Source organism: Antedon mediterranea, chromosome 6 (assembly GCF_964355755.1).
Source record: "Antedon mediterranea chromosome 6, ecAntMedi1.1, whole genome shotgun sequence".
NCBI lineage: Eukaryota > Metazoa > Echinodermata > Crinoidea > Comatulida > Antedonidae > Antedon > Antedon mediterranea.
The window spans coordinates 17,652,040-17,676,500 of NC_092675.1; the positions used below are offsets into that span (position 1 = coordinate 17,652,040).

Below are 24,461 nucleotides of genomic sequence, written 5' to 3' on the forward strand. Positions count from 1 at the left end.
AACCTGTTACAACCTATTTAACAGTATATACCTAAAGGGAATGTAAATTATACACTTCTAAGAATTAAACAAAATTAATTTGTATTATATAGGATACAGAAAATGTACCGATAAAGCCACTAATGTTCGTTACAACCACGGAGAAGTATGGATGCGTGACTCATGCACACAATGCCAGTGCCGTCATGGATACACCAAATGCAATGTATTTACCTGCCCAACCAACGTAGCTGATGGATGCCGCACCCTGAACATTGAAGGACAATGCTGTCCTCATGTGCTTTGTGATACAGGTAAAGTAACCGTATGCTTTGTTAGTCAATTTTAGGAGATCATGTACATATATAGAAAAATACAGAAGAACCTTCATTTTACTATTAAAGAATCACTATGCTTTTACAGCGAGTTACAATCGGTTAAGAAAGTGAGAACGTAAATACGTAGCCATGACATCGGCTAGGGTTCGAGGCTCACTCGCTCCATGATTCTGGTGGTAGAACGAGTCTTCTCGGATAATGACTATAAACCGTAGGTCCTGTGTACACATCTCATGTGCAATTTAAAGAACCTAGTACATCTTTCGAGATGAGTAGGGGGTTACCCTGGTGTACTAGTACATCACAGCCACTGAACACAAGTGGGCCTTCTGGGAAACCAGTCGTTGATTGAAGAAGAAGTCGCCCAGTATAGATAAAATATTTTGATTCAATTATTAGTAAATTTCTATTTTAGTGAAAGTTGGTCAGTGCCCTGCCTACAACCCATTGATGGATGCTGTCACCGTTGATATGTGCGGTAGTGATGCTGACTGTGTTGGTAAATCCAAGTGCTGTAATACTCCAGCTGCCAGAACATGTATGTCTCCAGTTATACTAGGTAAGTTGCTAAACATTCTACAATACAGTATAGTAGGTTGTAAGCTTGAACCTGGACATTAGGCAAAAGTGCTTGATGCAAAGCAGAGCAGAATAGATGCTAGGTATAACCTTTTAATGCACTACAGGCTGTTTCATGAGGAGTACCACAATCTGTAATGCTTGGCTCTGTACAGTATATGTATTAAAAATATATATATTTCATTGATTTAAGGACATTTTTTTTATTCTATATAAAATTATAAATATAAAATCTTTTGTACGTAAAACTTCAAATGAAGGTTGTTTTCATTTGTAATTCTTTAATATTTTCATTCCAGAACGACCAGGTTCATGCCCTAACACACAACCAACCTCCGGTGTTCTACGAAAAACTTGTGTCACTGAATGCACAGCAGATAGTGAATGTACCCAAAATTGGAAGTGTTGCAGCGATGGTGGATGTAGTCGTGTATGTCGCCCTCCAGTGATGAATGACTTTGGACCTAACAGTCCACTTCAGCCAATCGTACCACAGGAACCATCTCCACCAGGATTCGACAGTAAGTATGACCTCTATAGAAGATAGCTTTCTGTAAATGCTATTTTTTAAAAAGATTCAGTTAAATTCATTGCAGTCTTTATGGTGTTTAGTTATAGCTATTTTATCCTTTTAATTGTTATTTTATTGAATGATTGGTAAAATGATTCCTATATGATTTATTTATTCAACTTTGTTTCACAAGGACAGCTGATTTTGAAGATGCCCTCATAAAAACAATACACAATTAATACAAATGACATTCAAACGTATGATTTATTTGTGCAAGCATTTGCTTATATTTTTCAGCTAAAGACGGAGTCTGCCCTAAGACTGTTGCATCAATTGATCGACTGTTCTGCTTGACTCAGTGTAGCATTGATACAGACTGTACTGGTTCGAAAAAGTGTTGCTCAGCTGGATGTGGTAGATCATGTGTAATTCCACTGCCAACCAACAATGGTAAACTAAAAAAAAAACTAGTAACTCTATTTCATTTCAGTTTGCTCTCAAACTGGCTTAATATCAGTTATTAATAACAATTCAGAAGTAACAATATATAAAAAAAAATGTGAGGAAAGGTTAGTGTCAACTGGAAGCTCTGCATCCTCTTTCTAGCTGTTTTACTTTCGATTTAGCTTTTTGCTTATTAGTATCTGCTCCTTGTGATGTATGAGATCGTCATCATCATTTTTTTCTGTATTATTCTTCTTTCTTTCAACTCTATTTTTGCGCGTCACATTTCTCTAAAACGTGTAAACAGAATTTTTTCAACATTTTAATATGTTGCTGCTAAAACAATTATCTTCCAAAACTGTTATCTTCATGTTTAATTTTGATGACGTTATCATTTTAAAAATTTAAATAAAAGGTGGGTCAAGTAATTTCAACTATGCTACACTGTATGTTGTATATAGTATTATACTGTATATGCTATAAGGCACAAAATAGACAGAATTTAGCACCAACATATTATTATTATTCGGTCATAAGTGCTGTAATCTTTTTCTGTTCACATTTTCTAGCGTACCTGCATGTGGCACTGTTGTGCGCATAACTATCTCGTCAAATCTAGTTTTAGTTGTATCTCCATTGAGATCCATCCACTGATACCCACAGCATTGTAAATTTTTCAGTAATTTGCCCTTGAATTAATTAAATACATGGTTGAATTTGGTTGAGCATTAAGGTACACTGTTAAATGCCTACTTCATAATTGGTACAAGAAGTCCCCTGAATTTAGTGAATGTATATTCATTCATTTATTGGTTTCACTCAATAAATATTTAGTAATTTGCCTTAAAAGTGGTATTCATTTAGATAGACAAATTCTTTATTATGTTAAGAGTGTTTATTTAAAGTGTGAATGGCAACATGTACAAATAGTAAATGTGTATTAACTTATTGAGTTACAGTATAGATAGAACTGGATATTTAACTAATTCTTATGTTAATTTTTCAGTAAAAACTGGAGTATGCCCAATGATACAACCCCAAGGTATATGTCAAAGTAACATTGATGTGTGCAGTTTGGACAATGAGTGTACTGCTAACAAGAAGTGTTGCTTTAATGGTTGTTTCATGGAATGTTTGGCTCCAGGAGCACCAGGTAAAGAAATGGAATTAAAATCTCCTAAAATTCAAATTTCTAGTTGGCCAGTTTCTGTTTCTTTAATTTTAAGTAAAATATTGCAACACAAAATTAAATGACAATAGAGAGATATTAACGTAGTGTATAACTGACTCAAAATAACTATGTTATTTAAACATAATCAGTGCATCTATTGGTTTTTAAGAGAGATATAAATTCATTTTTTAATGAAATTATGTAGTAAATTCATTTGACTATGTATCCAATTTATAATCACACATTGAGTAAGTATCACTTAATTTACTATATCACTTTTGTAGTTATCAAGTGTCCAGTAGTATCACTAACCTGCAACAAACTTTGTCCCGAGGGCTATGCAACTGACCCTGAAGGTTGTGAGATCTGTGAATGTGCACGTACATGCCAACCAATCAATGCTCAGACCTGCAATAAAGAATGTGTCTTTGGATATGCCACTGACGGTAGAGGCTGCCAGATCTGTAGTTGCAAGCATCCATGTAAGTTTATTTTGAGAAAAAATATGAAAAAAAAAACCTGATTCAAACTATCTCCCCACAAGATATAGTTACATATTGACTGAACCCCAGAATTGAATAAAGAATGTTGTATTAAGCAATATGAGAGGCTCACCTATCCAAGATCCATGATTTTGAAATAGGGGGGGGGGGGGAAGAAATTTAACTAATTTTGTATCTTATCATTTTCAGTTAACAAAATGTGGGGGATGGTTAAGTTCTAACTTTACATTATGGTTTTATGTTTGTATGTCCTTTTAAAGGGTGTTAATATATATAAAAATGACATATTTATCAGGTAGAATTCCTGTCACACAACACTAAACTCCTATTGGTCTGTTTAAATGACTTCTATTGAATATTATTACAGCTTTCCCAGAACAACCAGCCGTAAGAGGACCCAATAGCAAGCCTGTGTTCTGTGAAGTCTTGAAATCCTCAACTTGTCCATTGACATGTACTTATGGATTCAAGACTGATTTAATTGGATGTGAAACATGCTCTTGCAAGCAAGCTCGTAAGTTATGCTAATTCTCTTTAGTTTTATTTATTTATTTTCCATGTACAAAAAATACAGTGGAAACCCAAAGCACAAATATTTATGCTAATATGCATCCTTAAGCTTTGTCTACACTATCAAACTAGTTAGACAAAAAATGTGTGATGTGCCCAAATATGATAGTGATATGACATCTTTGTGTCCATATTTGTGTACATCACATTTTTTTTATATCAAGCAAACTGTGCAGACAAATTTTCTTTCCATGGCCTAAGGAAATTAAAGCCTTAACTAGTATTTATCCTTCACTATGGTCCTCTTATATATTTAAATGCGTACTTATTCTACAGCCAATGCTTGTACTCCTCTGACATCTTGTGGCCTATACTGTCCATATGGCCTTGCTACAAATGCAAATGGATGTGAAATCTGCCAATGCAAGATCCCAGGTAAGACAATCAATCAATATATGTGGTATTCCTAGTTATCTCGTTATCTTATGATAATTAAGTAATCACACAAATACTTGAATGCTGAATTGATTAATCTTTCAGATATGAATAAAATATTCTACAATCCAATCAAGACATTCTGTGAGAGGCCAAATTGTGTAACCAACCGTTGTTCTGAAGGTTATGCCACTGATTCTCATGGTTGTGACATGCGTAACTGTATGTGTAAGAGACCAGGTAACAACATCTTATTGAATTTGTTTAAATTTTGCAGTTTGTTCCATTTTTGCCATTTCTATAGCAACAATGGCCAATAATACATATTTTGAAACTAAAGTAAACCACACTAAGCTCAATAGATTTATTAACATAATAACGAGGCTGTATCCACCATATCCTTAAAATTGGCAAATGTTTGAAGTGGTAACCACCTCTTTTGAAGAGTAAGATGTTAACTTGGTGTATTGATTCATCTCATTGACTTACCCATTATCCAAATATCTGGACATTTCTGATCGCAATATATATCACTGCTGTTTTCCACCATGTGTTGTAAAATGGATGGACCTACATATTACATTTGCCCAGCCAGATCTAGAGTAGGCTCAAATAGGATATATTCATTCTTTCATTTTTGTAAAACGGCCTTAAAAATGCCAAAGAAAATGTGTCACACTTAATGCTACGTAGTCTTGGCGTTATTTGTTTATTACCTTCCTTTTATAGCAACTGATTGCCCAAGAATGACACCCGAAACATGTACAGAGCGATGTCCATATGGATATGCCACCGATACTCGTGGCTGTGAGGTTTGCAAGTGCCGACTATCAGGTTTGTTACATCAAAGTTCTTTTTTAACTAACAATACTGTACTGTACATATACATCCAGAATTTATACTCTAAATATAAAAATTGAATGCTAGAATTTGAATAATGTCTCTTTGTCTTAAGCTCTGTCTACATTATCAAACTTTATGTAACAAAAAAATGCGATGTGCCCATATACAGACAAGTTGATGTCATATCACTACCATATATGGGCACATCACACTTGTTTGATAGTGTTGACAAAGCTTTAGTCCGATGGTGCGAATCGTGCTCCGGTTATCATCACATTTTTTTTTTTTTATTATTAAATTAAATATTAATATATAACAAATTATTTAATCTTTCTTTACAGGAAAGTGCCCAGATATGTCAAGTTGTGTTGAGACCTGTGTTGAAACAGGATTCCAAACTGACAAATTTGGATGCAAGCAATGTTCATGCAACCCACGTCCAAGTAAGTAACACTTACACAATTGTTTTGCTTTACTTTACTTTACTTTACTTTATCATTTCTAAAAGAAAATATACAATAGATATTGTACAGACTATAAATAATTGTGTGGTGAATACGCATGTATATTTACGATTAAGTATTTATAAAATTTATCGTACATAAATTAAAAAATAAAATGTACAGTTAAATTATCCAAATAGGATACCTGATTGTAATTTATTGCAGCAATGTAATTTGAATGTACTTATGTTTTATCTTTTCACATTACAGTTAGCCAGTGCCCACCATTGACCATTCAAGCATGCCCAATGAAGGAGATGTGTGCTTATGGTCTGGCTACCGATGACCTTGGATGCCCCATGTGTGTATGCAAATTACCAGGTGATTTCATTTCCTTAGTCTTAATATTGCTTGAATAACTTTTCTCAGCTTAGGAACACAAGTAAAAATGATATTAAAGGGCTTTGATTTTTTCAAACCATCACCTATGCAGGTCTTCATTGAAAAGACTGATATTAAGGGCTCCTCTGTCAATTCAAATACATATATAAGATAATACAAAAACATGAGAAAAGACCAAACAATATATAAAGTTTGTCATTTGAATTCATTCTAAATGTGACTGCAGTAGAAACATCTGTAGATTAGTGTCAAAAGAGTAGAAATTAATTGGTAGAACCAGTCAAAATTTCATACAATCTTCTCTTTTAAAAAGTGTAATATTTACAGATATTAATGTTATATTGTGCAATAATTTATTGAATGTTTTATATAGGTATTTCATGCCAACCACTGTCATGCAACTTGAGATGTGTGTATGGTTTGCGTACTGATAACAACGGCTGTGAACTCTGTGAATGCAAACAACCTAGTAAGTTCATTTCGTTTTGTCAATTCATTTTATTAGTATAATGTAACATACCAGAGTACAGACAAATGTAAATTGACAAATACAGTCAATACCGGACTTTCTATAAACCAGAAACTCTCCCATTACTCAGACTTTGCTCAAGGTTCAAAAGGTCCCACATTTATTTTTACCATTAATGAACAACACATTCCGAATATCAGACTTTCAGGAAAACCAGACATATTTGGTCAGCCCAATGGTGTCCGGTATTGGGAGATATTAATAAAGAATTGAATGTATAACCAAGGCAATCTAACAACAGGACACCTTGCCAAGATAGGAACTCGTAACAGTCCTTTCATCTTATGACTGGCTGCAAGATATACCAACAGTACTGTACTATACATTTGTATTTATTCTTCTCTTTGTAGGCTCCAAGTGTCCAATTGTTAGCAACTTAAACTGCAAGAAAGTGTGTCCATTTGGCTTGGCAACATGCTCAAATGGTTGTGAAATCTGTTCCTGCAAATTGCCAGGTAAACACAGCAAAACTGAATGTTGACAAAAAAAATGTGATATGCCCTAGTTTGATAGTGTAGACAGAGCTTAATAAATAATAGCAATGAAATAAAATATGTTTCAGACAGGACCTTGCTCCTTGATAGCAGTAGGAGATCTACCATCAAATAAGAACTCTCTCTCTTTACTCTTTCAGTCTCTAAAACCTCCAACAAATTCCATTCCAAGACAATGTATGGAGCAACATGCGAGCCTCTGACTTCCAGAAATTGTGCTTTGACTTGTCCAGATGGTTATGCCACAGACTTTGGATGCGAGATCTGCCAATGTCGTCAACCAGGTAAAATATGATGAATGTAATTTCCATCATTTCAGCAAACTCATTATGAGCAATAGGTTTTTTTTTCACATAAAGTTTGATAGTGTAGAGTAGCTTAAGTAGTGCATAATGTTACTGATTGCTTGTCATCATAGAAATAATATGCTTTAGACATGTTTCTCCTTATGTAGATAATGTGATTGGTTCTTAGAACCTTCCAAATGGATTCAGTCTTTCACACTACATGACTCATTGACATGAAAATTCCCTATCATTAAAAAAAACTTGATTATATAGTCCCAAACACATAAGTATAAGCTTAGCTATTGAAAATCTGTTTGCACTTTTTCAGAGGTTAATTGCCCAGTCTTGACCGATGTTGTTTGTCCAAGAAAGCTGACTTGTCCATATGGTTTGTCCAGCAACAGCCAAGGATGTCCAATCTGTGAATGTAAACAACCAAGTAAGCTAAAGGATTTACATCTATTCATTCATTATATTTTGTTATCCACCTTACAGCAAGTACCAATGGCCGTGGTTACAATGCCTTTTTAAAAAGCTAAAACTAGAACATCCAATATTTCTATTTTTAATTACTGATTTCTTGTCATACATTACATTAATTTTTACTATGTTATATTGTACGTATTTTCATTTATTTTGTAACAGTTTCATGCAGTGTGAATGAGTGTGCTATTGAATGTCCATATGGATATGCTACAGACCTTCAAGGTTGTGACATCTGCAAATGCAAATTAGCACGTAAGTTATTTAAGTTATTGAATGTGTGTTACTTCAAAAAACACTCTTTAAACACACAAAAACTATTAAATTATTATATTTAAATATCACACATTGAATAGGAAAGTAAAATTAATTATGTAAACTTTTATCAATTTTGGTATCTTTTATGCAATCTTCACACAATCTTCACACAGTTATGATTAATGTAAAGCCAAAGGAAATACTTTAATGTTTAATAAAAAATATGTACCTTGACTGCATTTTTGTAATTTCTGTATGTTTTGGAAACATTTCTTATAACAATCAGTAGCTCTTATTATTATTACAGTAATGTATTCAACTAAATATTGAGGTATCATTAACTTGTCTTTGTTTTTGACAGCATCTGCAACATGCAAACCAATGACCATTCATACCTGTCAGAAGATGTGTACCTTTGGATATGCCACTGATGTTAATGGATGTGAGATCTGTGCCTGCAAACAACCTTCAGGTATTTAATACTAATAGTATGTAACATGTTTGTATTTCAGTTCTGCAGGAGGCAGGCAAATATGTTTTTTTTTAACTGCACATAGGACATCATATCAATAGGAAGTACCTTTGTATAATAATCTGTGTGTTAAGTTAATGCAGGGCATGAACAAAAGTGCTCGATACAAAAGAACAAAATAGATAAATGAATGACTTGAATTAACATTTCACATATTACACTCATGAATTTGATAAAATCACCCTTCAATCATCAGTTTCTAGGCTCCAATATGTATATAATGATGTACTGTATATGAAACAATTTTATACCTTATTATGGACTTGTATTTATGTCTGAATAAATATTATTAGCATTTGTAAAAATATCTTCTGAAATATTTCATTTTATAACCCTACTTTAGTTAACATGGGTATCACTGTGTCAGAATCACCAATGTGTCAACCATTGACTGGTTGCCAGGCTTCATGTAACAATGGTTATGCCACTGACAACAATGGATGTGAAATCTGTTCATGCAGAGCTCCAGGTGAGATAATGAAACAAAGATTACTTGGTCTATTTTCTTTATCAGCATAGTAGCATTTTTATCATTATCAACATTGTCATCATCATAATTTGTATTACCATCATCATAGTTACCACCAATATACAGTATTATACTAGAAGTTGATATATTTAATTTGGTGTCTTCGTGGTCTTATACAGGTTCTCGATGTACAACTCTTTCATTTGAAACCTGTCCACAAGTGACTACCTGCCCCTACGGTCTAGCAACCAACTCAGACGGATGCGACATCTGCTCTTGCAAGATTCCAGGTATGTTTTTTAACACTGTTGCTTGGGGGTTGATAAGATTGGTGGTTGACATGTCTGCTTACCAATTCCAGAGTCCTGGGTCCAACTGCTGATTTAGCACCACCATTTCTATCAAGATGCCTTGAATTTATTGGTAATTTTCTATCCCTGTATTGGGAATTACATTTACTGTTGGACGTCTACTGAATGAAAGTACTTTCAATGTATTGTTGATCACATAAGCATAAACGTTATATATGTAATTTTATTTCAGCTACCTGCCCTAAGGTTGATCGTACTAACTGTGATAAACTATGCGACTTTGGCTATGCCACTAATTCAAGAGGCTGTGAGATCTGCTTGTGTAAAGTATTCAGTAAGTTTTCAATTCATTTAAATATTAACTTATTCCAAAAACCTTCAGAATTTGGTTGTCAGATGTATCTATCAAGTATTGTTCTAATTCCAGTATTTAAGTATACTGCTCCATTATTCCTATAATAAACAATTTCATGATAATGCATTTGTGAAGAATGAATGCACTGCTTGCACAGCATCAAATAATATTCAAACATTTTTCAAACTTGTTGTATGTACACAGACAAAGCTCTTAAGATAAATATAAAAACACGATAATGAAAAACACATCAAAGGCCTACAATGGGACACAGTTTATAATTATACTAATCTTATCTAGATGTTTTGCTGTTATATAGAGTTATGGAGTTTAGAATAAATGACTTTCTATATTCGAGTGTTTGACGAGTGTAAAGAGATCTAATATAGACTAATGATGGGAGAAATTCGTATTCCAAAAAATAAGGGATGAGACGGTTGTAGGAGTATACGCTCTACCATTTTAAGGATCGCAACTACATATTTAAAACTTGATGTTGCATACGTTTAACTTTTCTATTTTATTAGATTTTTTACGAATTCTCTCTAAAAGACCCCATGTCATTAGCTGTAAGGCTGTCGCCCCAGACTATAAAACAAAAATAAATCACACTGGATATCATCGAGATATAAATAATAATAAGATTTATAGAGCGCACATATCCACAAAGTGCTCAAGGCGCTTAAATTATAATATAATTCTATAATTTTCGTCTAGAAAATTACTTTATTAAAAATCTGTGCTATTGTATTAATATTGTGAGTGATGTTTCTATTTTGTAACAAATGACTGGGTTCAGATAAAGTACTTTAGTTTTTAAGTAAATTACAATTAGTGTCCATAAGTATTTGGTATCTCACACATATACTCTACCAACTGTTGGTTTGTGTAGTCTATGAGTGTATATATGTATGGCATATGTAATGTGTATATGGGTGGGTATCAACACCACTATTTGTTTGTTTTTGAAAAACAATAATCTTTGTGATTTGTTATCTTTTTCTAGACCCTAGATCATGCTCATTAGTCCATGATTTTAACTGCCGTAAGTTCTGTCCATACGGTCTGGCTACCAATGCACTTGGATGTGAAATCTGTGAATGTAAATTGCCACGTAAGTATCACCCATCAATCATAATAAATACTTAGAATCAATTTTATTATTTATAATTATTATTAAAGACCAAAAAGACCAAAAGGAAGACCAAAAACAACATGGATGGGAAACATAAAAAAGGAAACAGAACTTTTCACATGCGGACCTGTACACGTAAAAAAAAAACCGTACAGAGTGGCGAACACAAGTGAGACGCGCAATGTCTAACGACGATTAGCGTTTAAGATGATAATGATTATTATTTATTTGTCAATTGCTACTGTCCATGCTATTTTATGTCTTTAACATACCATTTTTGTAGCAATTAGTTCCCTTTCATTTTTTTATAGTAGATAACAGAAGATTAAACTTTGTGAATTGCATTGGTACTAAATTCATCAATTAAAGTTATTGATTTTATGTTACAGCTGGTCAAGAAACCTACTCTGTTGTCACATTGACCCCAGTCACCAGATGTCCAAAGAATGCCCTCAGAGATTGCACTTTGACCTGTCCCAACGGATATGCTACTAACAACAAGGGATGTAAAATCTGTAGATGCAAGGAGTCAGGTATTTGTTACATTTATTATATTTAATTATGGTGTCTAGTTTTATACACCAACTTCCTTAGACAGCATTGAATGCATTCATTTTTACAAAATATTGACTTCTTTTCACCTCATTTTACTGTAAATACTTTCCTTATCCTGAAATAATCAATATGTTCTTTTCTTTCAGAGCCTGTGTGCACTGTTATTAGCCAAGATGTTTGCCCCAAGATTTATACTTGCGAATTTGGTCTTGAAACTAATGAAATTGGCTGTGAAATCTGTTCTTGTCGCCAACCAGCCCTCTGTAAATCCATGAAGACTTGTAATACTCAATGCGAGTATGGCTTTGCAACCGATAGATATGGATGTGAGATTTGTGAATGCAAGCGAAAGGGTAGGTTTATTACATTTGGTTGTATTGTGCATGTTTGTGTCTGTCAGAGTGGTGAACCATTCCTCTCCCTTACAAACAAATCTGAAATACTATCGCATTTTTGTCACCTGCATTGGGAAGAACAAGGTCGCCCCAGTGCCCTATATTCAGATTATCACCTTCTATTTTTATTAAGTAGCCTAATATACCAAACCTTCCCAACTTAAGTTTATATTAAGTCTAGGTATACTATATTTTCAAATAACTGTACACACCTGCAATTAAAATTAGTTACTATGTTGTTGCTAAATCATAGTTCATCTACAAATGTGTTTGTTACAAAAAGACTGTTTCTGTGTTGGAATTTAATTACAGAGAAACATTGATATTTTGTCTTTGTTTTCAGATTCCACATGTACATCTTTCACCAACTGCAATGTCGCTCAGAACTGTAGAAATGGTTTGGCCACTGATCCTATCACACGTTGTGAGATCTGCAAATGTAAAATGCCAAGTAAGTAGTATTGATCATCTCTCTGATAATGTACTTAATAAAATGCCTGAATATTTTATACCTTTGGCTCTGTGGTTGGGTAATTATCATGCTTGCTTTACCAATCCCAGCTCCTGTATTTATACCCTGGTTGTCTACCACATTACTAGAATAATAAAAATATCACCACTGGCTCATTAAGTCATTTAATGACACCAGTTCACCCTGTAATTAGTAGCTCAGTTTTAGTTTAATTGTATGGTTGAAGTATAGTCGAAGACTGTTCTGAGTCTAGGACAGCATTGTTCTGTCGTTATATAAATAAGCTAAGTAGCGTAAATTATGGCTAGCTTCTCGAATACATTTAATACATTATATAAGTATAAAATTACCAGGTATATATTATTGACAATGGACAGTGTTTGTAACCAGATTATGGACCATAGTAATGTGCATATGTATAATCACTGTATAATATTTGTTTTTAGGAGCACCAGAATTCTTCGGAACTCCTGATGCTGGAAAGAAGAACTTCCTAATTCCTCAAGTGAAAACTTGTAACTATTCACCTCAACGATCATGTGCACTCACATGTACTGATGGTTATGCCACTGATTATAAGGGATGTGAAATATGCAAATGCAAGATCATTGATAGTAAGTGAACTTTATCACTAAAGCTCTGTCTACACTATCAAACTTTGATGATGATGTCATATTACTACCATATTTGGGCACATCACACTTTTTTTCAAACTATTTTGATAGTGTAGACAGAGGTTTAGACAATCACATGGTTATTTATATTTTTCCTTGTAATTTTTAAATTACAAATGGTGGTAAACTATTAAAATATTAAACAAATATAATTCTCCTTGCAGACAATGTATGCCCAGTTATAATAGAAACCGTGTGCCCACTCATGAGAAGATGTGAATATGGTCTGGCAACCAATGCTAATGGATGCAATGTCTGTGAATGCAAAGTACCAGGTAATGTCACAAACAATTATTTTCTTAATACTTTTTAAGTCTTGGTTTATGTATGGAATTTTCACTCTCATAACTGAAAACTAGTAATATTTAGACACTACTCAGTCATTATCATTACAAACTTGTATTCAAAACTTTCTGTTATTTAAAAGTCAAAGATAGCCAGGTCTCGGGTCCATTCTATAGTCGCCACAGATTGACTTCTTCATCAGTACTTCTATGAATGGATGATTAGTTTGGAACATGAACGCTTGTTGATCATACCCAGTACCGTTTTGGTTGTACGATTACGTTTATTAAAGCAATTTCTAGAGGAAATGACTTTAATTAGGTTATATGCATTATCATGCATATAACCTCTTGATTCTGTCAAAATCTTTATTTATTTATTTATTTATTCTTTCCTTAGCACTATTTTGTCCGTGAATTATCTTGATATCAGTTTTCTCTATCTAAGTCAATTTTTCAGAGTATATTCCTTATGGCCAGGAATCGATGTGGTTATATTTTCACGATGCGCAATCAAAAATTACGCGGTCTACGCGCGATTTTACGAAATCACGTTTGTAATCATATCTTCACAAGCATGAATCACAATTAAACAAAATTTGGTACTCATAAATTTCAGGTCATATTTCATCATATGGCAATACAATTACGTGCGTAGCGCATATAACGCTTGCGTACGCGCGCTTAAAATGTTCAAAATTGTCAAAATTAATTTTCGATGAAATTAGAGTACGTTTCAGGCAATTTTAAGCGTTTAAAAAATTGCCATGAGTGCGCCGATTTGTTCACGCGCACGGCGCGTTAAACGTTAATGCGCACTCTTTTTGCCCGATTTCTGTTTTACAATCTTTCTTTAATAATATCATCATATTTGATTCACGTTTCAACTCGAAGTTGCGTTATACGAGCACGTCAAAAGTGACTGGCTACGCACGTATAAGTTAACAAAATGGTGAAAATATGCTAAATTTTTAAATTAATATATATCGTCAGAATGCAGGGGAACACCTATTTTTTATTTCATTTTCTTGAAGTATATGTATCATATGTATGATTTATTATCAAATTAAGAGAACAAAAGTTGATTAAGTCATCATTAATTGCATATTAAATAAAAAAATAATAATTTCGACAATCAAACAAATTATGACATTTTCTTAGGCCAAAATAACAAACTTAACATTAACTTTCTTCCTTCCAAAGTTCATATATTAAAGTTAAAAGTATATAGTTTGACAGTGCATCATTTGTTTACATTTTAAAGATGTCATCATAGTAAAAAATTATAATTCATTGCGGTATGTAATAATCTATTTGCACCAAACTGGTTACTGCATAGTAAATACACGGAGGAATTTTTCTACAACTTTTAGTCAGTGGTGTATGGCTCGATGGTCTGTGCTCGTGTCTATGGCATTCAAGGTACCGAGATCGAGTCTCACCTTTGGAAACGAAATAAGATTTTTTTTTTATTATCCGTATTGTTTGTTCAAATTGATTTCTTAGTGTATAGATTATACACATGATTTATAATGAAATCTAGATAAAAATTAACTTATGCCTTTATTATTATGTAACAACAAATGTGGTTTATGACATTATACGCATATGGATCTTTGATCGGATTGTGATACCGGCTATGGTGGTCACGTTAGCAAGGCCAGGTCACGTCCTATCATATAATATAAATAATTAAAGATTCTGAGAAAAATCAATCAATCAATTAGAAAAGAAAATGAAGATCCTACAAAAATTCTTACTTTTCACACAACACAAAGTAAATGAAGAGGTCGGAAGATACCATCAGTACTTGATAGAGTTGTACAACAAAGTCAACTTACTAGATGCAACTTCATTAGAGCCTGCTTCAACAGAAATTTATAATTCCCAGCAATGTTTTAACTGTATATATGAACTGTTTTATAAGTTGTTTTGTGACTGTGTAATTTGGTAGTAGTCACTCTCATACTGTAGGCCTACATTTAAAAGTAACACATCCAAATGCCAACTTCAAGTCAATGGCTACCAGATGTCTCTGTGAGACGGTTATTTGAACCAGTACCAGTACCAGTACCAATCAATCAATATATCTTTTAAAAATCAATTATCTTTATTTAAATCAATGCATATAACCTATAATTCGTCATAGTGACGAATTAAATCTAGTTTATTTATTTATTCTTTCCTTAGCACTATTTGTCCGTGAATTATCTTGGCATCAGTTTCATCTATCTAAGTCAATTTTTCAGAGTATATTCCTTATGGCCAGGAATTGATGGGGTTATGTTTTCACGATGCGCAATCAAAAATTACGCGGTCTACGCGCGATTTAACGAAATCACGTTTGTAATCATATCTTCACAAACATGAATCACTTTTAAACAAAATTTGGTACTCATAAATTTCAGGTCATATTTCATCATATGGCAATACAATTACGTGCGTAGTGCATATAACGCATGCGTACGCGCGCTTAAAATGTTCAAAATTGTCAGAATTTATTTTCGATGAAATTAGAGTACGTTTCAGGCAATTTTAAGCGTTTAAAAAATTGCCATGAGTGCGCAGATTTTTGCACGCGCACTGCGCGTCAAACGTTAATGCGCACTGTTTGTGTCCGATTACTGTTGTATAACCTTTCTTTAATAATATCATCATAATTTATTCACTTTTCAACGCGAAACAGCGTTATACGAGCACGTCAAAAGTGACGGGCTACGCACGTGTAAGTTAACAAAATGGTGAAAATATGCTAAATTTTAAAATTAATATATATCGTTAGAATGCTCGGGAACACCTATTTTTTATTTAATTTTCTTGAAGTGTATGTATCATATGTATGATTTATTATGAAATTAGAAGAACAAAAGTTGATTAAGTCATCATTAATGGCATATTAAATTTAACAAAATTAATTTCGACAATCAAACAAATTATAACATTTTCTTAGGGCAAAATAACAAACTTAACGTTAACTTTCTTCCTTAAGAAGTTCATATATTAAAGTTAAAAGTATATAGTTTGACAGTGCATCATTTTTTTTAATTTTTAAAGATGTCATCATAGTAAAACATTATAATTCATTGCGGTATGTAATAATCTATCTGCACCAAAGTGGTTACTGCATAGTAAATACACGGAGGAATCTTTCCATAACTTTTAGTCAGTTGTGTATGGCTCGGTGGTCTTTGCTCGTGTCTATAGCATTCAAGTACCGAGATCGAGTCTCACCTTGGGAAACGAAACAAAATTAGTTTTTTTTTATTATCCGTATTGTTTGTTCAAATTTATTTTTTAGTGTATAGATTATACACATGATTTATAATGAAATCTAGATAAAAATTAACTTATGTCTTTATTATTATGTAACAACAAATGTGGTTTATGACATTATACGCATATGGATCTTTGATCGGATTGTGATACCGGCTATGGTGTTCGCGTTAGCAAGGTCCTATCATATATTATAAATAATTAAAGATTCTGAGAAAATCAATCAATCAATATATATTTTAAAAATCAATTATCTTTATTTAAATCAATGCATATAACCTATAATTCGTCATAGTGACGAATTAAATCTAGTTAATTATTACTTTTATTTAGGTATATTTAGGATGCTCTTTTGAAATTTTACCTTTTCATCTTCATTGCAAGAGTATGCAGTAGTTATGATAATTTTCTTACTTTTTTTATAGCACTTTGTCAACCAATCGATTCTAGCAACTGTAACCTTCGTTGTGAATATGGCTTTGCAACTGACTCTTATGGCTGCCAGAAATGTTCTTGCAAGAACCAAGGTTTGTGTTCTTTTTCAGTATGTAACAACCATTGTTGTAGATTATCCAAAAGGTTTGAAAAAAATACAATTGAATATCTTACCTTACAATTTATCTCAAAACAATCTTATCAGACCTGAGTAACTCGATAAAACTGTTTTGAGGTTTAACATTGGTTTATTTTGGATAAATCTGTTTTACCTATAAATATATCTATTTCAATTCACAGCCACATCATGTGTACCAGTTACCTCTGTCAACTGCCCACTTACATGTACTCTTGGCCTTGCAACTGATTCTGAAGGCTGTGAAATTTGCAAGTGTAGAATGCCGTGTAAGTGACTGTTTTATTTACTTTACTCTACTTTACTTAATGAAAGTATAGACATGTACTATACTATAATTGCAAGTCACTCAATAACCGGCACCCTGAATACTGGAAAAACAATTCAGAAAACTAGAATGTTCTTACAGCCTTACCTGTACTAACTATGTACAGTACAGTAGTGGAGCTGTAGCTTGGTGGTTAACATTCTAAGTTCAATCTTGACCTAGTGCCAGGGGTGTAACACAACTCTTTCAACTCCACTCCCCAAGCCTCAAATGAGACTGGTGAGTTTCTAGCTATTGTATGCTTATGAAATAAACATGAAATGAACACAATCAAAAATGTTTCTTGTTTTCTTCATGAAGAATTCAATTCAATTAAAACTTTATTATCCCCACTCTCTCTCAAAATACAGTACATACATATATAAAATGAATACAGTACATAAAATATATAAATTACGATATAAAAGCCATACAAAATATAAATATAAAACACTAGGAGTTCATTTCTTTAATTTGAAATTCTTCAGGTGTGATTAAGACATTTAGTTTCAAGGTACCAACTACTGCTCAGCCCGATGCTCTAGTACCACAGAGTCGATGGATTCCAAACCTCCAATGCTTTAACCTCAATGACTGTCTACGTACATGCCCTTACGGATACGTTACCAACACCATGGGATGTGAAATCTGTCAATGCAGAAAATCACGTAAGAATATTTTTATTTTCTATGTAAGATATTAGGGTTAGTCAAAAGGTTTTTTTCTAACTTGATTTTTTAAATTAGGTTTATTCACACTTCTTTTGAATTTATTTTCAATATAACTTGGTATATTACTACTATATTACTTCTATTAATAATATTTGATTATATGAGGGAGTGAGTGATAAGTAGTTAACAAGACAGTGGAACCGTAATACATAGCCATAACATTAGCAAAGGATGGAGGCTCACTATAGCTATATGGTTGTGGTGGTAAAATGAGTCTTCTTGGATAAGGACTATAAACTGTAGATTCAGTGTACACATCTGGCTCTTGTGCACTTTAAAGAACCTAGTACATCTTTTACTCCATGTTTATATTTAAACTTAATCATACTTCATTCTATATCTAGCCTCTCAGTGCCAGACTCCTATGTATTATTTCTTGTTTTCATTCTATATTTGTAGCCTCTCAGTGCCAGACTGTGACCAGTGATACTTGCCCAATCAAGGAAACATGTCCATATGGTTTGAGAACTGATGTTGATGGATGTGAAATCTGTTCTTGCAAACAACCAAGTATGATATTTTATTTCTATGATACTATATTGGAAAATTTATCGGGCAGATTGTGTGTATTTTAACATTCAGTACAAACAAATCCTAAATACAGTATGATCCATCTTTGCATGATACGATAATGATCATTTCAAATCAACCAATTGTATTATTATCACAAAATGTTTAGTTTTAAAATAGATACATTCATAGTTCAGTGTATCATTGAAAATTCACATGGCAGAAATTGTTCACCCCCAGTTTTATTTTAGGAATCAATAAGGGTCTGGTTGAAATATTTGTTTTATTCGGTACTCCACAAAGATGACCCATAAAGCTGAAATAGCTTATTTTCAATGGGGCTCTATTAACAATCAATTACAGTTACAAATAGAAAGTGTTTAAATGTGTATTGATTAATTTATTATTATTGTTATTTATTTGTATAATATTATTATTGTTATTATTTGTTAATCCGATATTTATATTTTTGTTTACAGCCCCATGCAGTACAACACCTTCAGCAAAATGTACAACTGTTTGTTTGAATGGGTATGCAACTGATACAGCTGGTTGCCCTGACTACACACTATGCAAATGCAAGAGATCAGGTATATATTCCTTTCCTAATATTATGTTCTACTATATACTGTATAATACTATTAAAGCATATTCAGTACATTGCTGTTAATCCTTATTTAATGTGTGTGTGTAAGATGATGAGCGCTGCTTTGTGCAGCTGTATGACACTGTATGAAAAGAGTTTCTTGTGAGTCGCAGGTTATTCCCCCACATTTTTATTTACATTTTATATCATCAGACAAATTTGTATATTCATGGCCTATATTAAGTAGGTAGTAGTAAATTGTTGAATTAACTGTAGACACTTTATACTTATTTGAACCACCATTTACATTTATATATACTCAATGATTCATAAAGAATATAATGTATTATTTGTGAAAAATCAATAAAAAACAACAACAATTATATCATACTAATTACTATTATTTATTGAAAATACTCTCAAATTCCACCAATTTGTATTTATTATTTGCTTCCTTGATTATAGCTGCCTCACGTGTGTGTAATTCTAGAAGAGAGGAAATGAGGAACTGCAAGAAGTCTTGCGCTTATGGATATGCTTCCAACACCTTTGGATGTCCTATCTGCAAGTGCCAACAGCCAAGTAAGTACTCATTCAAAATATCAATCACTCTAAACTAAATGTAGCAACAGAGAGATCTTTGTTTTCTAGTTTATTAGTGTAGACAGAGCTGAAGAAAGTAAATAAGAAAATGCGATTTGGTTTTTTTTTTCATTCTTTCTTTGTCTGAAAAGTTGCATATACTACACTAAGCAGTTAGTTTTCATATTATATATATATATATATATACTATTGTTATTTGCAATTTATTAAATATAATGTTTTTTTTTCTCAGCTTCCAAGGAGTTGTCCAACAGAGTTAGTGTTTCCAGAACCTTTTACACAACCCCCAACAAGTACCCAACCACCTTCTACAGTGGTGTCAATTCTGTCAACACTGTCAATTGTCCATTGATCAATTCTGAATCTTGCACTTTGACGTGTAACTATGGATTTGCTACAGACACTACTGGTTGTACAATATGCAGATGTAGATCTAACCCAGGTTAGTTAAACTATATTGTTAAACCATACTCTCCCAGTACCAAACTTTCCGAAATTGAATTTCTCACTTTGTATGATAATGGAATTTTAATTTTGTTTCTATTCATTTCAAATTGTTAGCATCATGTACTGAGGTTAGTCCAGATGTTTGTCCACTTGCCTTGACCGCTAAGTATGGACTGGCGACAAACAATGCTGGATGTGATATGTGCATTGCTCGTAGACCAAGTAAGTTCCAATTTTTTTCTACTCTAAATACATTTTTTTTTTGTGTTCTTGATTTATTTACATACTAAGTAAATACAGTTGAATCTAATGGGACTGGCATGAAAAGTTTGAATTATGGGAATTTTGACTAAAAGACAAACTCTTTTACAGCCTCGCTACAGCTAGGCCTACTTACTTGAAACATTTCGTACCATACATGCCCTACATTCTGAGCCTTGAATTGAGTTGGATGCTAAGCTAGGTTTATTAATTGCTAAGCCTAAACTTTAACAGTAATGTGTACTACTGTTATACAATTCACTATTCTTTATTTGTTTTTTTCTAGTCACTTGCAACCCAATCAACACTCACAACTGTGCCAACACCTGCCTCTATGGGTATGCTACAGATAGCTTTGGATGTGAAGTCTGCAACATTTGTGCAAAACCACGTAAGTAGCATGTCGTTTACCTTATTGCAAAAATTCAGATATAAATTGTTTGTGCTATTTTATTCATCTGTTTATGTATTTGTTTTTATTTTCCTATTTTATGTTCTTTTCTTTTAGCTGGTGAATGTTTGGTTGTTCTTACATCTTGTCAAAAGAGTTGTAATTATGGGTATGCCACAGACCCACAAGGATGCTCCATGTGCCTCTGTCGTCAACCACCATGTAAGATCATTAGATTATATTTAATCTATTTTAAACAGACATTGCACTTTTAGTCAAATGTTTGAGGAAGGAATTGTTTGTGTCTTTCTTTTTCAGTTTATTTGTTGGAGTGGCATGTCTAACAGAAGTTGTTGACCTCTTTTGTGCCTCTCCTTATTTGAACATTTGTTTGCCAAACTTAATCAAATAAGTTACAGTTGCTGAAAAATTGATTAAATTAAATTCAACATTTATTTTCTGTCAAGAAAACAACTTTTTTTTTATGAAGGAATAATAATAATACATAAATCATTGTGCATTGTTATCTGTGTTTTGTCTTTTAGCATTCAAGACTTCTCGTGTCATCAATTTCAAACCTGCCATCACTCCATCAACTGCTCCCACACCTACCTGTCCAGAACTCAACTGTGCTCTGTCTTGCTCACAAGGCTATGCCACTGATCCAAACACCGGATGTGCTCTTTGCAAATGCAGTGCTCTTAGTAAGTCCATATGCAACTTATGATAGAGTGTAGGAATTCATTTTTCAATTTTTCAAAACTGATTGTTAAAATTTAAATTAAAATTAAATTAAAAACATATTCAGAGCTATGAATATTCACGTTAAAACTATTTTACCTGACTTAGATTCTTCTTATTGAACTCTTATGTAAACAATTGTTAACCATGCCATTTATTCTCATGTGTTTTTTAGATTGCCGTGAACGTGAGTGCGCTGGCAAATGCCCATTTGGTGTTGTCACCAACCGCAAAGGATGCCCAACATGCACTTGCAAGAAACCAAGTATGAAGATACATTTCTTTTAAAAGCCATGTTTTATTATATATATATACAGTGTACTTTAGAACTATATTTTATAAATGTATTTTTTTTTTTAGTAACTTGTGCACCACTTGGTCAATGTGACTTGGTATGTCCACGGGGATATGCCACCAACATTCATGGCTGTGAAATTTGTATGTGCAAGAAAAATTGTAAGTTAATTATGTTTTGCGATGTTTTGGTTTTTTTTTTCAGTTTAGTGTATCAGTTCATGTGATGCTCTAATTATTTTTATCAAAGAGTTATTTTTCTCTTTAAAATTGATTTGTTTTTTAAAATTCTATAGTTGATGTTTGCCCAGAACCAATGTGTGAGATTGATGAGACGCTAAGATGTTCTTTTGGCTACGCAACAGATGCTAACGGCTGCGAAATTTGTCAGTGCAAGATGCCAGGTTAGTTTACTAGACCAAGTCATAAATGATATTAAAACCACTATTGTACCAGGTCACTAAGTTTGTATTAGTAGACCAGGTCATAAATTATATTAAAACCACTTTTGTACCAGGTCACTAAGTTGGTATTAGTAGACCAGGTCATAAATGATATTAAAACCACTATTGTACAAAGTCACGAAGTTAGTATACTAGATCAAGTCATAAATGATATAAAAACCACTATTGTACAAGTCACTAGGTGTATATAATAGACCAAGTCACTAGGTTAGTTTAGTAGACCAAGTCATAAATGATATTAAAACCACTATTGTACAAAGTCACTAGGTTTGTATACTAGACCAAGTCACTAGGTTAGTTTAGTAGACCAAGTCATAAATGATATTAAAACCTCTATTGTACAAAGTCACTAGGTTAGTATAGTAGACCAGGTCATAAATGACAGTCATAACAGACAAAAACTCTCACTTTCGTATTAAAACCACTATTGTAATGTCACTAAGATGTATTATTAATTATGCGACATGAATATTTTCCACAGTGAGATCAATTCTACCAATTAAATTTACACCTGCTAAGTGCACCCCATTGTCTTCTGAAACCTGTAGTGAACGATGCCCTGATGGATATGCCACTGATACCATGGGATGTGAAATTTGCACTTGTATAAAACCAGGTAAGATGGTCTTTCAGTTTTGTTTACTTCTATCCAGATGATTCAACACCACATATGGTCCCTGCAAGAAGGCACACACAGTTTTTTTCTACTTTTCTAAAAAATAGTGAGCAATGTAATATCTATCTATAACCCTTATTGTTTTTGTTTAGTAACTGAATGTGGAATCATTGCTGCTGATTGTAAAAAATAGTGAGCAATATAATATCTATCTATAACCCTTATTGTTTTTTTTAGTAACTGAATGTGGAATCATTGCTGCTGATTGTGCTATTGCTAAGACTTGTCCATATGGCCTTGCTACTGATGATCTAGGCTGCACAATTTGTAAATGTAAAATGCCATGTAAGTTTACTGTTTTAGATTGATTGATTAATAATGTTCATCCTCAAATTGAAGAACGTCACATTAGATCCTCCACAGCCATAGTGAGGCTCCTACCACGAAAGGGGAGATCTGTGCGTCTGGGCAACCTTTAATCGTCCAAAAAAGAGGCCCTATGTTATTTAAAGTACACAAAAGCCAGATGAGGTCAGTGGACCCTTAATGGTCCTTATTCGAGAAGACTTGTTCTACTACAAGAACTGTGGCCGAGGAGAGCCTTATAGAATTAATCTTTCTATTTTATTTACAGTTTAAAATATAGATCGATGATCTATTTAATGATAAATGATATTGTTTAAACTAAACCCTTAATTGCATTTTAAACTTTAGGTTTGTGTACACCACTTCCCCGAGGCTGCAATGAAAACTGTGAATATGGATTTGCCACCAACTTCTTTGGCTGTGAAGTCTGCAGATGCAAAGAGTGTAAGAGAACATTACAATCCTTTTCATACATATTACCAGTGCGCCCTGGAGCTTTTGGGAGTGGGGGGGGGGGGGCCTGAGGAGTGCCCAGAGGAAGAAAAAAGGCATTAAAATACGTCAGAGACCTCTAGTGTTGCAGCCACTTATGGCCTCAAGTTTCTGCGTTATGCCACTGCATATTATTTTATAACAACACGACAAATTTATGAAATTATGAAAAACAAAAATGAAACATTTCTTTATATATATTAAAATAATCCTTATTAAAATAATTCTAGTTGTCTTATTTATGTGATTTCTTTTTTCATAAATCTTTATCTTTGATTTACCTAATAGATTCTTCAAGTGAATGTCCATCTTTGGACGGATGCAATTTGAACTGTCCACTTGGTCTGGCCAGCAACCGTGAGGGATGTGAAATTTGCAAATGTAAATACCCAAGTAAGTAAACCTTAATTTATGTGA

At 33.2% G+C, this 24,461-nt stretch overlaps 1 protein-coding gene across 2 annotated transcripts in view; it reads left to right on the plus strand.

Annotated features, from left to right (window-relative positions):
• The window catches only part of LOC140052739 (uncharacterized), a 63,944-nt gene that overhangs the window by 24,266 nt on the left and 15,217 nt on the right, over positions 1-24,461 (plus strand). For both annotated transcript variants that reach the window (XM_072098437.1, XM_072098438.1), the window contains 45 exons: positions 93-293; positions 733-876; positions 1,196-1,417; positions 1,705-1,857; positions 2,858-3,004; positions 3,307-3,504; positions 3,893-4,039; positions 4,372-4,470; positions 4,576-4,710; positions 5,200-5,304; positions 5,655-5,756; positions 6,027-6,137; positions 6,532-6,627; positions 7,038-7,142; positions 7,322-7,465; positions 7,797-7,907; positions 8,114-8,206; positions 8,571-8,681; positions 9,085-9,210; positions 9,390-9,500; positions 9,754-9,855; positions 10,883-10,990; positions 11,401-11,544; positions 11,713-11,919; positions 12,305-12,412; positions 12,880-13,047; positions 13,272-13,382; positions 17,090-17,191; positions 17,400-17,504; positions 18,031-18,210; positions 18,673-18,783; positions 19,263-19,373; positions 19,835-19,951; positions 20,205-20,414; positions 20,534-20,641; positions 20,967-21,071; positions 21,189-21,293; positions 21,617-21,775; positions 21,988-22,077; positions 22,173-22,268; positions 22,403-22,510; positions 23,052-23,186; positions 23,424-23,531; positions 23,901-23,996; positions 24,333-24,437. In XM_072098437.1, coding sequence (XP_071954538.1) covers positions 93-293; positions 733-876; positions 1,196-1,417; positions 1,705-1,857; positions 2,858-3,004; positions 3,307-3,504; positions 3,893-4,039; positions 4,372-4,470; positions 4,576-4,710; positions 5,200-5,304; positions 5,655-5,756; positions 6,027-6,137; positions 6,532-6,627; positions 7,038-7,142; positions 7,322-7,465; positions 7,797-7,907; positions 8,114-8,206; positions 8,571-8,681; positions 9,085-9,210; positions 9,390-9,500; positions 9,754-9,855; positions 10,883-10,990; positions 11,401-11,544; positions 11,713-11,919; positions 12,305-12,412; positions 12,880-13,047; positions 13,272-13,382; positions 17,090-17,191; positions 17,400-17,504; positions 18,031-18,210; positions 18,673-18,783; positions 19,263-19,373; positions 19,835-19,951; positions 20,205-20,414; positions 20,534-20,641; positions 20,967-21,071; positions 21,189-21,293; positions 21,617-21,775; positions 21,988-22,077; positions 22,173-22,268; positions 22,403-22,510; positions 23,052-23,186; positions 23,424-23,531; positions 23,901-23,996; positions 24,333-24,437 — 5,760 coding nt within the window. The remainder of the gene's footprint in view (positions 1-92; positions 294-732; positions 877-1,195; positions 1,418-1,704; positions 1,858-2,857; positions 3,005-3,306; positions 3,505-3,892; positions 4,040-4,371; positions 4,471-4,575; positions 4,711-5,199; positions 5,305-5,654; positions 5,757-6,026; positions 6,138-6,531; positions 6,628-7,037; positions 7,143-7,321; positions 7,466-7,796; positions 7,908-8,113; positions 8,207-8,570; positions 8,682-9,084; positions 9,211-9,389; positions 9,501-9,753; positions 9,856-10,882; positions 10,991-11,400; positions 11,545-11,712; positions 11,920-12,304; positions 12,413-12,879; positions 13,048-13,271; positions 13,383-17,089; positions 17,192-17,399; positions 17,505-18,030; positions 18,211-18,672; positions 18,784-19,262; positions 19,374-19,834; positions 19,952-20,204; positions 20,415-20,533; positions 20,642-20,966; positions 21,072-21,188; positions 21,294-21,616; positions 21,776-21,987; positions 22,078-22,172; positions 22,269-22,402; positions 22,511-23,051; positions 23,187-23,423; positions 23,532-23,900; positions 23,997-24,332; positions 24,438-24,461) is intronic.